The sequence below is a fragment of the Anolis sagrei genome, chromosome 5 (assembly GCF_037176765.1).
Source record: "Anolis sagrei isolate rAnoSag1 chromosome 5, rAnoSag1.mat, whole genome shotgun sequence".
NCBI lineage: Eukaryota > Metazoa > Chordata > Lepidosauria > Squamata > Dactyloidae > Anolis > Anolis sagrei.
The window spans coordinates 108318211-108334091 of NC_090025.1; the positions used below are offsets into that span (position 1 = coordinate 108318211).

Genomic DNA, 15881 nt, shown 5'->3' on the forward strand with positions numbered 1-15881 from the left:
GCTATGTGTAAAAGGTGTGCATGACATGTTAATGAATTTCAATTCTAAACTTGATCCCATCTCCAAGATCTGTCATTATGTATGTACAGGTAGTCCCCAAGTTAGGTTCTGTGGGTTTGTTCTTGATTTTGTATGCAAGTCAGAACAGGTAAACTCATATATTAGCTTTAGTTAGCATAAGTAGGGGTTAACGCTCCTGCAGTGCTTGTTTTGCTGTTTGTGCCGCTGTTCAGAACATTTCACCTCATGTTTTCTCCCTGTGATAGTTAGATTTTGAAAAAAATGCCTTGATGTGGAAACAAGGATTGGTGATAAAGCTTCAGCGGAGACCCCTTTCCCCATGATAACTCTTTCAGGAATAAATCTCCCTTCCGAGGGGTAGATCCACTCCTGAAATTTATGTTGTAAATTTATGCTGTCATAATTTATATGCTTATGTATTGTTTATTTTATGTCTAGCACTTGAAGTGCTTTTGTGAGCCAACCCGAGTCCTGGCCTTATTTATACCTAGCTTGGAGACCCAGTGGTGCCTGGATTATTTGAGAAAGGCATTGTTTGTCTGTGCTCCAAGTTTAGTCTAGATCCAATGTCAGCTGGGTTCAGTGAGTAAAGCTAAACTACAACTTCCATATGCAAGTCCCATCGTCCATGGTCCATCCTCCTCCAAACTGCACCAGGATGTAGAGTGGGTCTTGGGGGCTGTGTGCCAAGTTTGGTCTTGATCAGCCATTGGTGTGGGTCACAGTGGTCTCAGGAAGTGAATGAAGGTACTGTCAGTCCCATCGTTCATGGTGTGTCATCCCACAAACTGCACCGGGAATTAGAGTGGGTTGTGTGTGTGTGTGTGGGGGGGGGGGTGTCTGTGTGCCAAGTTTGATCTTCCTCAGTCATTGGTGGGGGTTGGAGCCCCCGGTGGCGCCAACAGAAGTCCCCAGTTTGAATCTTGCCTTTTTAATAAGAACAGTGTCAGACAGGAAAAATTGAAGGCACAGAGCTATGATGTAGTTACACAAGAGTGTATGTACACACACCTTAAGGCTAAACATTTGTAGGATAGGCAAGATCTATATAACTGTGCCTTGCCCAACCATTGCCAATCTGCATTACTGGCCAAGGAAGTAGACATCCCTAGATGTCCTTACCCAACACAACTTTTCTCTGCCTTCGCACTGTATTATGGAGATGCTCTTAACATTGACCTATCTTGTAGATGGTTGTAACAATTAAAACAAGAAAAAGTGCTTTTGAATACTTGACAATCAATATGCATTGTGACGTATTAGTAAAGATAATTAATTTCCTCTGACTTTTGAGGACTCTTAAATCCAGCACAAGGACTTCTAAGAACATTACAGTTCACTTATCTAGAGAGAACACAAAAGTACCTTTCTGTACCTGAGCTTTCTGAACATCACTATAAATAATTCTTTGTAAATTATTCACTTGCGTGGTTATTCTGTACCTTAACCATCATTTTTTCTTTGAGGCAAAGTATTATTGTGCTTCAAGTCATGGGCAAGTGATTGAAAGAGATACCACAATGTCCGCTTGGTCATTATTGCCCACCAAATTCCTCAAAATAACCTGAATACCCTCCTGGAGATCACACAGAAACTGTTACCAGCATCCGACAGGTGAATGCCATCTGCTCAGTAGAATTCATGTCTGGCATGTGTAATTTCAGAATGCCTAATGAAAGACCAGTGCTGAAAGCCTTCAGCATTGACCTGTTGACCCATCTTTGGGACTGAACCATTTGCTTAACAATTCCAGCCAGCCATGTGTGACGGGGTATAATTGTGAACCAAATCAGCCTTGTTGAGGCCATGCCTCCCTTATTGTCCAAAAATCAACTAGCGCTTGTTCACTGAGCGCTTTCCCCTTCAGCAGTCCAAGGTTGTTGCCTCCTAGGTGGACAATCAACAGGTTGGGTGGGTTGGATCCAGTTCCCACTGTGAACAAAAGAGGAAGTAGGCCTTCCAATTGCAGGCCCCTATGCCCTTCCATTCCACTGCCACCTCCACAAGTAGACCCAGGTGCTGGCCAAAGGTTGTCCTCTGTGTATGATGCTCGGCCCAATCAATGTAACTGTGTCCACAGATGAGTACCCACCACCTTGGCCGTGGCTGAACCATGCCTGAAACAACAATCACAGTTAGTATAAGGAAATGGGCTAAATATGTCCGAAATGTCCCTGACTTCAACCTTCCCGTGTTCTTAATCTGAGCCTCATCATAACCAATTGCACCTGCCACAGAAGCTGCCCCAATTCGAAAGGAATGGGTCTCTAACTTCTGCCCCTTGATCCCCATGGCCTCCAACACCCTGAATATAACTCATCCAGAACTGGTATTTAGTAAGGGAAGAACCATCCTGATGTATAAAGAATGGGCCAGGCCTGTCCCCCCTGATGCTCATGTATGCTGCCATGGCACTTACTGGGCAAAGCACAATATTGGAACATGCTAACAACTTAATATTTCCCCTTGCCCTTTGACCGGTCTTAGATTTCCTTATAACCAGTGTCAACTGTGTAGGGGTAAAACTGATTTCTGAAAGCAGGAGCGCCCTGCCTGACTTGTCAGCTTTAGAACCAACTACTAGCTCTTTAATCCTTAATACCCCCCGAAAGGCCGTAAGGCCAGCCCCATAAAAAAGTGCCACCTCGTAAGGATATGAGCACACCACAGGCCAAACCTTCCTTAAGCCCTTCAAAATGACTGGGGAAATAGGTTTCCTATCATCCTGGAGCTTGCCATACACTGAGGACCACCCTTCCAGATATTTCTGCACCTGAAATTCATCTGTTGCAACCTTGGGCCTTGAACCAGAAGGCTACTGCCGACATCTTGGCCCGTATAGATTGCGGGGCTAACCCTGATCTCCTGAGCAGGACACAGGACACCTAGCTGAGTGGTCAATTGCTTAAATGCCTCGAGCAGATCTCTGCATTCATTTGTACCAGCTTTCCCAGTGAATAGAAAATCATCGAAATAGTGAACCACTCCTCTGAGTCCTGGATGTGCCTCGTGGGCCCATTCCAGGAAGATGCTAACCTTTTCAAAAGACTTCTAAGAACATTCCAGTTGGCTTATCTAAAGAGAACACAAAAGTACCATTCTGTACCTGAACTTTCTGAACATCAGTATAAAGAGGGTTGTCTTTATTCTTTTAAAATTATTCATGTGCACGATTATCCTGAACCTTAATCTTCATTTTTTCTTTGAGGCAAAGTATTATTGTGCTTCAAGTCATGGACAAGTGATTGGAAAAGATACCACAACTCCCAGGGCATCTCTCTCAGTCCTTTTACTACCTTGCTTTGCTCCATTTTAAGCTCCAGGAAAGATCACTGTGCTATCTCCTCCAACCTTGAGTGATTTAAAGACCAAGTCTGTGAGGAGATAAAGTCTCTTTTATTCAAGTTCCCAGTTTTGCAATAAATATCAAACATACTTGAAGTCATACAATTATTGACCAAACTTTATTTTGTCCTCATCCGCTTTGTTTTTCTTTATATATTATTTCACCATTTAATTTGAAGTTTATCTAGACACTACAATTCATCAAGTTGTGGCAAAAAATCATGTTGAGTCATTCACTTCCAAATCTAAATGAATATACTGTATATCATGCAGCTGTGGACAAGTCTACATAGGGACCACCAAACGCAGCAATATCCGAACACCAATCAAGGAACATGAAAGGCAGTGCAGACTAATTCAACCAGAGAAGTCAGCCATGGCAGAGCACCTGATGAACCAATAATAAATAATATAATAAATAATAAACTTTATTTCTACCCTGCCACCATCTCCCCGATGGGGACTCGGAGCGGCTTACATGGGGCCAAGCCCGGACAACATAATACAGCAATAAAATCAAAACATATACAACAGACAACAACAACAACATTATCAAAGTGACATTAAAAAGGATTAAAAAAAACCAACCTGGGCACAGCATATCATTTGAGACCACAGAAATGCTGGACCACTCTAACAACTGCCATGTCAGACTTGACATAGAAGCCATGGAAATTTATAACCATGTGGACAATTTCAACAGAAAGGAGGAAACAATGGAAATGAATAAAATCTGGCTACCAGTTTTTTAAAAAAAAACTCTAAAATCAGCAACACTCAAAAAGCAGGGGAATTCCAGACAAGAATCAATCAGGGCCAGTTAATGCCTCCAAACAAAGGATTCACCCAGGCAGCAGTCAGTCAGACTTTGAAGCTGTAAGGCCATTAAATGCTAATCAAGGTGGCCAAGTGCAACATTCACACTTGCCTCAAACAAACAAGAGTTTTTCCTCCCACCCTGGATATTTCACAGATATATAAACCCCATTTGCCTGGTTTCCAGCAGACCTCTCAACCTCTGAGGATGCCTGCCATAGATGTGGGTGAAACATCAGGAGAGAATGCTTCTGGAACATGGCCATACAGCCCGGGAAACTCACAGCAATCCACTATACCATTGTTTTAATTATTTGTACTTACATGAAGCTAAAAAGATGTATGATTACACTTAGTAGATCTATCCAAGTCTTCCTCGCTTATTTAGTAGATTATGGACCAAGGCACTGACCAAAAATTGAAACTGACTGAAAAATACTCACCCTTACAGATGTCAGACTGAACTATCCATGATGCTGAACTGACTGAGAGAAAGAAAAACACTGAAGCTAGCAAGTGACAGATCTGGACCAAACTTGGCACACAGACCCAACACAGCCAACTGTGAATACTTGCAGGCTTTGTGGGTGGTATCAGAGACTTATAGTTCACCTGTATTCAGAGAATACTGAATCCAGCAGATGAGGGATCTCGACCAAACATGGCATACAGACCCAACATGGCCAAGAATGCACACTGCTGGAGGTCGAAGAGAATTGACCTTGGCATATGTGAGCTGTAGTTTGCCCTTGCCCAGAGAGCACTGATCACAGCCAATGACAGATCTGGACCAAATTTGGCACACAGACCCAACATGGCCAACTGTGCATACAGCCAGGCTTTGGGGGAGATTATCCTTGGCATATGGAAGCTGTGGTTTACCCTTATCCAGAGAGCACTGAACCCAGCTAATGTTGGATCTTGACCAAACTTGTCACAGAGACCCAACATGGCCAACTGTGCATACAGCCGGGGTTTGGGGGTGAATGACCTTGGATCTGGAAGTTATAGTTCACCCTTATCCAGAGAGCATTGAACCCAGGACAATGGATCTGGATCAAACTTGGCACGCACACACACACACACACACAACACGGCCAACTTTGTATACTGGCGGAGTTTGGGGAGTGATTGAACTTGGCATTCAGGAGTTGCATGCAGTTCACCTGTATTCAGAAAACACTGACCCCAGCCGATGACACATCTGGATCACACTTGGTGCACAGACCCAACGCTGCCAACTGTGAATACTGGCTGAGTTTGGGGAGGATTGACACAAGATTTTTGGGAATTGTAGTTCACTCACATCCTTATGCATTTTCTAATGGGAGCATTCATAAAAAAACAAAAGCAAAGACTGTTTTTCCCCTCCTAAGAAATAGTGTAACATATCATCAAACTGATATTACCTAACATCCAAAAACAAACAATGCTCTTTTCAAATAACTCAGGCCTCAGCAGGTACCCAAGCTAATTGAATAAAATAGGAACGGCTATATGTAAAGGCTAAAGTCTTTCTGAGTACAAGATTTTTCCTCATGGTCATTCCTATTAAAAGGGGGCAAATCCAGGCAGGTAAAAGAAGCGAAACTTGCCAGGACAGGTAAACTTTGATGTTAACTGATGGTGCCACCTCCACACCCAGATGGGGTCTGTTGTTTCATGCTCCTTGTCAGGAGAGGTTGGAGAACTGTAGTTTCAAATTCCATAACCTTTATCAACATTTGCCCCTGTCAAATCTACCCAGAGAGCAATATTCTTAAGATACATTTTGAACTATCAGTAAATTGCACATGAAAACGGTTTACAAAGAATGTTTTAAGTGATTGCCTCTCCATAGGAATGGCTTGGGGTTGACCTTTACAACATACTTAATACAATCTTAACATGAACATTGTAGTAATGGATTGATGTAGTAATGGATTGATTCTCATTCTCTGATATCATATGTCATCCTCTGTCAGCAGTGCCCTTCAGCATTCTGCATTGAGGAAACAGGGCAGCCTCGGTGCCGAAAGATAAATGGACATAAGTTAATAATGAGAATACAGTGCTCCCTCACTTATCGTAGGTGTTATGTTCCAAGACAACCTGCGATAAGTGACAATCTGTGAAGTAGGGACACTATCTATATAAATAAAAATGTAATGTTAGTTTGTGGGATTAACATAACTCAAAAACCACTGGACAAATTGACACCAAATTGGGACAGCATACACCTAACAACCCAATGTATGTCCTTCACTCAAAAAAAATTGTCATTTGGGAGTTTTAGTTGTTGGGATTTATAGTTCACCTACAATCAAAGAGCATTCTGAACTCTGCCAATGATGGAATTGAACCAAACGTGGCATACAAGATTCTCATAATCAACAGAAAACACTAGAAGGGTTTGGTGGACATTGATCTTGAGTTTGGGAGTTGTAGTTCACCTACATCCAGACAGCACTGTGGACTGAAACGATGGGTCTGGACCAAACTTGGCATGAATATTCCATATGCCCAAATATGAACACAGATGGAGTTTGGGGAAATAGACCTTGACATTTGGGAGTTGTAGTTACTGGGATTTATAGTTCACCTACAATCAAAGAGCATTCTGAACCCCACCAATGACAGAATTGGGGCAAACTTCTCACACAGAACCCCCATACTTAAGACCATCCAGTCCAGCTCCCTTCACCAGGGCAAGAAAACATAATCAAAGCCCTCCTGACAAAGAGCCATCGAGCCGTAGATATAGATAGATATGTATAATTCACATACACACACATACACACACACACACACATAGATTTGAAAGAAACCCCTAAAGAAGGACAACTATATGCCGTAGATATAGATAGATATGTATAATTCACATACACACACATACACACACACACACACATAGATTTGAAAGAAACCCCTAAAGAAGGACAACTATATGTTGTATGTTCCAGAGTGGGCAAACGAGACAATCGCCACATCAACACTGACAAAGAAACAGCAAGAAATACTGTTTACTCACAAGCATCAACACATTACATATATTAGAAACCAACACTTTCTCATTACTTTATTTTCCAAATCAGCAGACTGGGCAGGGGACAGCTGGTATGTACACACACACTGTATTTACAATCCTATTTACTGTAAATCGTATTTTTTATTATTTATAATATTATTTTAGTGTTAGAATTAATCTTGCCCGAAGGGCTTTTTGACCTCTTACCAAGAAAGTTCTAGTTCTTCATCAAGTTATAAACTCTGAAGTGATGCAGGATGGGGTTAGGATAATCCAAGTGGATTCATAGTGCTATAATTGAGAAATGTGAAAGGACCTTGAGTCCAATTACTCACTACAGTTCTAGCAAGAGTTCTTTGTCCATCATTTTTCCTCATTAATGCATTTATTTCTTTGTAATGTAGTTTTTTTCAAGCTTACACTGGAGCTGAGGGTGCATCTACATGTAGAATGAAAGTAGCTTGACACCACTTTAACTGCCATGGCTCAGTGCTATAAAATGCTGGGATTTGTAGTTTGGAGAGGCACCAGCACTTTTTGACAGAGAAGGCTAAAGTTACAACTCCTAGATTTCCATAGAAGTGAGCCATTGCAGTTAATGTGGTGTCAAATGGCATTAATTCTAAAGTGTAGATGTACCCAACATCTGAAAATGTAGGACCTTGAAATCACTAGTTTTCAGAGTCCTATTTTGTTAAGCAGTGTTTCACATGATTTGTATATGGCATGAAGCATGTTTTGAAGTATTCTAGATCCAACTGTGTGTACTTGTGATTGACAAATGAAACAGCCCTGGATTATGTTTTGGATGGCATGATTTTAATTTATGTTTTAATAATTCATGTTTTAATTGTTTGGCTTTAATTGTAATTGTTTATTTCATATATGTATGTATGGCATCAAATTACTGCCTGTTGTAAGGCTGCCTTGAGTCTCCTCTGGAGTGAGAAAGACAGGATACAAATATGGGAAATAAAATAATAAATTAATACTTGCTTGTATATCAGGATGGTTTCATATGCCATTCTCATTACTTTGTATGTAACATTCCTATACCATTGTTTTGTTTTAAAACAAATCCTTGCCAGCAAATTTGCCCATTCTTCAAGTTTAGTTGCATCAGATGCATTCTGGCTATGAAATAGGTCACTTGTGTCTGGGGCTTTCTAGGCAGTAGTAAACTAAAGACAAACAAAGCTTACAAAGAACCTTTGAAATGCCACCTTTTCAAAACCTCTGAAATTGGCAAGACGTTTTAGAAACAAATTAGAAAGCTTGAAAGAGCACTGCCTTTCTAAATTCAAACAACGTTCAATATCTAGGCATTTACAAAAAGGGAAATAAAAACCGAAAAATTCAAAAGCTTAGAAACACTGTTTAATAACCATTTATTTTTTTCTTTGCAATGCAAATTGCAACTAATCTTTGTTAATAAATGTTCCGACTTCTCTTACTGGCTGCAAATAAATTTCTTCAAAAATGAAGAACCGTCCTGTCTTTGTGGTTTGAGATGGTTTAAGTTGCGACAGAAAATATCTGAGAGATTGTGGGACACTTTTTCACAACTGTTTGGAATCACCATGCCCAAGGGGAGCAAGCCAAAAATCATGGAGTGGGAAACAAAGTCCTTTCTTTCTTTCTTTCTTTCTTTCTTTCTTTCTTTCTTTTGAACAGTATTAAGCCATGACAGTTAAAGTGGTGTCGAACTGCATTCGTTCTAGAATGTATATTACACTCTAAAAGTGAATAAACAATTTCACTAGATCTGTGAACTTGGCAGAAGTCAATCTGTTTAGTGTGGTAATATGACCTGACTGTTGGATCACTGGAAGAAAAAGTCTGGAACATGTTGATAAATGTGATCTTCTAAATAAAAATGCAATGTTTGTTTGTGGGATTAACATAACTCAAAAACCACTGAGTGAATTGACATGAAATTTGGACACAAGACACCTATCAGGCCAACGAGTGACCATCACTCATAAAAACACTGAAAAACACTGCGGAAGGGACTTTAAAAGCAACCCCCCCCAAAAAAAAAACACTACAGTGCATGCACAAAACAACAAAACACACAATAGCTTATCCACACTCTTTTTTGGACTACAGCTCCCAGCATCCCCTAGACTTGGCCCTTTAGGAGAGGAGGAGGATGCAAATGCACTGCTTCCAAGCTGTAAGCTTTCTTCTCCTTGGATTTCTTTGAGAGCATCCCAATCCCTGCATATTTCCAATTTGCTATTCCTGGACTGCAACTCCCAGCGATCCTCCAGATAGATAGATAAGTAGGTAGGTAGGTAGGTAGATCAGGAGAACTGCTGGGTGTTGCAGTCCAAGAATAGGTAGAGAAGGAAGAAATGGGAGAAAGAGGAAGGGAAAGAAAAGGGGAGGGGAGGGGAAGGAAGAAAAGAGGTAGAGAAGGAAGGAAGGAGAGAATGAAAGAAAAAAAGGGAAGGAAGGAAGGAAAGAGGGGAGGAAGGAAGGAGAGAGAGAAAGGATGAGAGAAAGAGGGAAGTTTGTCCACAGCAATGTGTGGCGGGTACAGCTAGTTTGTATATAAACTAACACAACTCAGGAGAATTAACTGAATGAGCAGGTATGAAAAATTCAAGTACAGGCTGAAGGCATGCCAGATGACGCAGTTTCCTCAAGAAGGGAATCATATAGATCTCCTGGGTGGATGGACTCCATGACAGCCACATGATGCACATGGTTTATTTTCCAGGTGTTGCATCCTTGTCCCACATTAAGAAAAGTCATGGGATGCTCCAAAGCTTACCACTTTTAAGACAAGTGTAAACAATTGTTTCCTATTCAGGAAGCATCTACGGCTGTCCATACTGCCATATAGCTTTTCCTAGGCTTGGCAGACAATGGACAAGGAATGCCACTTTCATTTCTCTGCCTATCTGGCCTTTGTGATGACCACTGGAAATGACAATGGTGCTTGGCCTCTGTAATGATGATAGCCAAAACAATGAGGCTATTCGAGAAGGGATTTGGAAAACGAGGGAGCAATTTCTCCTTTCCCTCTTTTTTCTTGCATCACTTTATCCCTCTGGCTACCATCCTGTGTAGATGGGCATAGTTGTTTGTGTCTTGTGTAGATGGCCCCAAATTTATTAGGGGATGCCACAGAGGAGACCTTTTCAAACCATGGCTTTCACATACAAAAAAACTCAGAAAATTATTTCAAAACTTTGCGCTGTTACCCATGCAGCACCCAAAACTTTGTTTTACTTTTAATTAAGTTTTTCACAAATACTTTTTGTGGGTTTTTTTCTTCCACATGGTGGCAGTATTTAATCTTACATCAAGTTATAGTATGATTCTGAGAAAGATCAATCAAGCTCTAAATAAATTTTGCCGTCCCCAAATGTCTAGCATTGCAAAAAGAAAAAATATTGAACATATTCCACACAAGAAACTTTTATATTTGCTCTGTGTTTTTTTCCCTTGATACCTTTGTCTCCATTTTCTTTGAATGCCTATACTATATTTGTAAATACTCAAATGTAGTTTTACATTATTGCACTACTTGAAATTTGTGGGCTGAAGGATAATTTCATTGGGAGACAGAATTTTCATGGGAGGGGCAATGTTCTCACCCCCTTTCCCGGCAACTACAGCCTTGTTTCACTATTTTTAAATGAGAGATTCTATAATCACCTTCTGCCAGTAGTTGGCCGTAGAACTGCGCTGAAGGAACTAGAAATTCCCAGAGAAGTGTTCTCTAGGAATCTCTAGGTCCATTTGACTTTATGGTCAATGCCTGGTGAAATGTAACCATAGAGTCAGACTGGAAGACTGAGAAATTTCTAGGGTGAACATTTCAATCAAATCCGCAAAACTCAAACCTGCATATGACTGACTGGAGCAGCATGTGGGATAGACATATCCATTCATTCTCTCTGGCCCCTTCTACACTGGCATACGGGGATAGTCCATATAGGCATGTTTAGCCTGCAGAAGAGAATGCCGAGAGGAGACATAATGACCATGTATAAATATGTGAGGGGAAGTCATATGGAGGAGGGAGCAAACTTGTTTTCTGCTGCCCTGGAGACTAGGACATGGAACAATGGCTCCAAACTACACGGAAGGAGATTCCACCTAAACATTAGGAAGAACTTCCTGTGAGAGCTGTTCAGCAGTGGAACTCTCTGCCCCAGAGTGTGGTGGAAGCTCCTTCTTTGGCGGTTTTTAAGTAGAGGCTGGATGGCCATCTGTCGGGGGTGCTTTGAATGTGATTTTTCTGGTTCTTGGCAGGGGGTTGGACTGAATGGTTCACAAGGTCTCCTCCAACTCTATAATTTTATGATTCTATTATATTATCTACTTTGAACTTGATTATATTAGTCTACACTGCCATATAGTACAGCTCAAAGCATATAATCTGGATTTTATATGACAGTGTAGAAGGGGCCGCCATCTCAGTGTGCCTTGGTCCATACTAAAATCACTTTTCAGTTGGCGAGAACTTGCCTTAAGGTTGTTGTCTTATCACATGATATATTTGTGCTTACAAAGTTCTACTGCAAATAATCTTTTGAGCAGTAGCATAGCGTCACAAAATCTATTTACAATAGAGAAAAGCAAATTCTCAGACTTGTATAAACCTAACCAAAGATGTTTTCTTCCTATGCAAGGTGGGTTGAAGTGCAGCCATTTTCTGACTGCCCACATTGTTTTTCTCGGCAGAAATAAAGACTGCCTCAAAATTTGGGAACTCTTTGAAAAGGCATTTATGTACAAGGACCCATGCAGCATAACTGAGAAAGATTACCAGCCTCTGATGGACATGGCAAGGCATTCTATCCCTTGTAACAAGGTAAGCCTCAGGACTTTTGGAGCGTTTTTGTACTCTTTTATTCTGCTGGATTCGTTGGAAAAAGTTTACTACCCTTATTCCATATTGACTTCATTTTCTTCATAAAGGGTATTTTTAGTAACCCGTGACCTTTCAATGTGTCATTTTTAATATGCTATATTTAACCTTTTGTGCAAACAACAAAAACATTTTTTTGCAGTTTACTGAACATTTTCCATGTTTTCATGATAGAGCCAATTAGAAAATGACATTTATAACCCAAGAACAAATATTGTGTTACATAATGTTATCTATGCACTAGATCGCCAACATTGCTTTTTCATGAGCTATCCCAAAATTGGAGAGGTGATTATAAATGGTAACCGCTGATATTTTTCCAAGGTATGGCTATTAATGAATTTTTCCCATTCCACTGTAAATTTCCAGGAAAGAAACAGTATAGTCAATGAGTGTGTTTATAGTGCCAGTCCCTATCGCACTGAGTGGAAAACTCTGCTGGTTCCCCATATGAGTTTGCTTAAGGGTGGAGGCAGCATGGAGGCTGCAGCAGCTTGCTGAGGCTCCTCGAGCTCCAAAGCTGAAACCTCACCTAAGGGGTCGGGGGAGTAATATCACCCCCCAACAACGACAGATAAAGTGTGTTGGCATTCCTCCAAGGCACGCAGCGAGGGGGGGTTTCCTTGGAAACCTCTACTGGCAACGAGAGACCTTGAAGATAAGACCCGGAATGAGGACGCCGACCTAATGGGATGGTATTGCGGCTTACCGCCTCCATTAAGATTAATTAATTGGAGTTACAAAGAGACAAAAAGTAAAGAGAGATAAAGGAAACGGAGGGAAGAAAGAGCAAAGAGCACAGAAAGGAAACTTGCTGAATAAGCTACCCATAGAGACTGGACATAAGAGTAAAGTATTTGTTTGAATGGGAGCTCTTTGAAGTCGAACTATTTGCAAACTACAAACTACAAATTACTCAAAATGATGGCGGCGTGGTAAGCAGCGAACCTTCTTCCCAGGGTAAGAGAGGGGCCTCAATTTACCTTATTCTGGCTCTATTTCCCCTTTTGGACTCCTAAAAAAACCGCCCCCACACAAACAGTAATTCCCAGGGTCACGAAAGTGAGCTTGGAGACCTTTCGGGGAGCGTCGGAGAAAGAAGACGAACAAACGGGGAAGGAGGAAAGGAGAAGACAACTGGGCCACCGCCATTGTTGGCCCCAAGCTCCCTACCTCCCAGCTACTGGACCCCTTCTGGACCCCCTTACACCCTCCAGTCTCCAGCTTCGATAATCTTAGCTTGGACGTTGTACCTGGACGGAGAAGTGGAGGCTTTGTTCGGCTGCTTGGCCGCCCAGCGGGCTGGCAGACTGACCTCCGAGAGGGCTGTTTTCACCCACGGCGCCCCCTCCTGCTCGGCCCAGCCGGTTTGCGTTCCAGCTGCAGCCTCGGACATCTGGCTGCTTCAGCCGTGCGAGTCGGCTCCCCAGAAGAGAAGAGTGGAGGTGGAGCGAGGCCCACCTCTAGTTGGGTCCGAGCACGCTCCCTCCCAAACCACAGATTAGTCGACCGGAGCTTTTGGGGCCGGGATAACTCGCAGTTTGCTGGCCTTGTCGGCGTGCGGCGCTAGGACCCCGGGGTGGCTTGAGTTGTCGCCCCAGGTCTTGACGCGGCCGCCATCTTGGTTCGTGGTGCGGTTATCGCACCCCTCCAGAGCATCACTGGGGCCAAACTGTGTATGCCATCGACGCTACCAACTTTAGGCCAACGCTGTGCTGACCGACCTTGGTTGTCCGACGTGTGCTGACTAACTATCTATTGTGCCGACTACCTGTGCTGTTTAATCTATTGTGCCGACCGCTGTGCTGTTCAATTTACTGTGCTGTCCACCTGCGTGTCCATCCTTTACCATCGGGCCGATTTCGGCCGTTGATCATCCTTGCGGACACTAGCTTTATCTCCGGAAGGACCAATACCAATCCACCTTTTGGTCCATTTTCAGTCGTTCATTGCCTTGATTTTGTGTGTCTTAACATCTCTACCAACAGATTAGGTGGTGCTGTTATTTTGTACAATTCTAGCACTTTATATTATCAGCACCTTAATCCTTTAGCACTTTAAATTGTTATCCTGTACTGTATTGGTTACTATCCAGGTGCTAGTCCCTAGCTTCTGAAATTGGGGTTCCTCCATGACGCACCTTATTTTAGCACTTTAGAACAATCTCAATAACCTTTTGCACTTTAAGACCTGGGAGGTTGCTACAACCACTGGCTGCACTTTAAGAACTTTGGTAGCTTTAGTGTGAGTGTTACTATCCTCCTTTGCACTTTAAGAACTGTAAGATTTATACAACCACAAGCTGCACTTTACGAACTTTGGTAGCTTTATTGAGACTGCTAACATCTACCACCCATGCTAGTTCCGATCTCCTGGTATCTTGTAACACTGCTGTTAGCTGCCTGCGGGAGAGGTAAGGAGGGGAGTGAATTGGAGATCCCAGTGCGAGTTAAACCGGTGATAAATCATATAACCAGCAGTGAAGCATGGGGTGAAAATTGGAAGGTAGACTGCGTCATGGAGGAGGGAGGGTGTTCCATTGGTCGGGGAGCCCCCATAGAAGTCGTGGTGGGGATGGGGAGATACGGGAAAAGGAGACCTCGAATTCGGCCTAGGGATCGTACAACAACATTAGTAACTCCAACTCGGTCTCCTGATATGGTGAATTGGTGTAACCAGGTCGGCGGTCCCCCCGGATTGAAGGTGGTGCTGTTGAACGCCAGATCTGTCAATGGCAAAACAGCTTTCATCCAGGATTTAATCCTGGATGAACGGGCAGATCTGGCGTGCATCACGGAGACCTGGCTGGACGAAGCTGGAGGTGTGAATTTGACCCAGCTTTGCCCGCCAGGTTTCTCCGTGCAGCACCAACCAAGATCCGGGGGGCGGGGAGGCGGGGTTGCAGTGATCTATAGAGACTCCATTCTTCTGACCAGGGCCCCCATCCCGCAGTCAACAAATTTTGAATGCGTCCACCTGAGGGTGGGTGACCGGGACAGATTAGGGATTCTGTTAGTGTACCGTCCACCTCGCTGCACTACAGACTCCCTGACTGAGCTAGCGGGGGTGATCTCGGACCTGGCATTGGAGTCCCAGCGGCTGCTTGTGCTGGGGGACTTCAATGTCCACGCCGAGACCACCCTATCGGGAGCGGCTCAGGACTTCATGTCTACCATGGCAACCATGGGGCTGTCCCAACAGGTATCTGGCCCCACCCACAGTGCTGGACATACATTGGACTTGGTTTTCTGCCAGGGATGGGAGGAAGGTGGCGGTGTTGAGGAGTTATCCATCTCTCCGTTGCCATGGACCGACCACCACCTGGTCAGCTTTAGATTAACTGCACCCCCTAACCTCTGCAGAGGTGGAGGACCCATTAAGTTGGTCCGCCCCAGGAGGCTTATGGATCCGGATGGATTCCTGACGGCTCTTGGGGAATTTCCTGCCGCCTCGGTTGGTGATCCTGTTGATGCCCTGGTCGCTCTCTGGAATGGGGAGATGACTAGGGCAATAAACATGATCGCTCCAGAACGTCCCCTCTCAAGTAGCCGAGCTAAACCAGCTCCTTGGTTCACTGAGGAGCTGGCAGCGTTGAAGCGAAAGAAGAGGGAACTAGAGAGCGTGTGGCGTTCGAATCCGAGCGAGCCAAATCGAACACGGTTTATGTCCTTCTTAAGGGCATATGCCGCGGCAATAAAAGCCGCAAAGAAGACCTTCTTTGCGGCCACTATTGCGTCTGCAAAGAACCGTCCGGCCGAACTGTTCCGAGTTGTCAGAGGCCTGTTAAAACCCACCATTCAGGAT

General features: G+C 43.2%; 1 protein-coding gene across 1 annotated transcript in view; it reads left to right on the top strand.

The window, feature by feature from the left end:
- The window catches only part of CD38 (CD38 molecule), a 34995-nt gene that overhangs the window by 3748 nt on the left and 15366 nt on the right, over window positions 1-15881 (top strand). The window contains exon 2 of the mRNA XM_060777949.2: window positions 11891-12020. Within this exon, the coding sequence (XP_060633932.2) occupies window positions 11891-12020 (130 nt within the window). The remainder of the gene's footprint in view (window positions 1-11890; window positions 12021-15881) is intronic.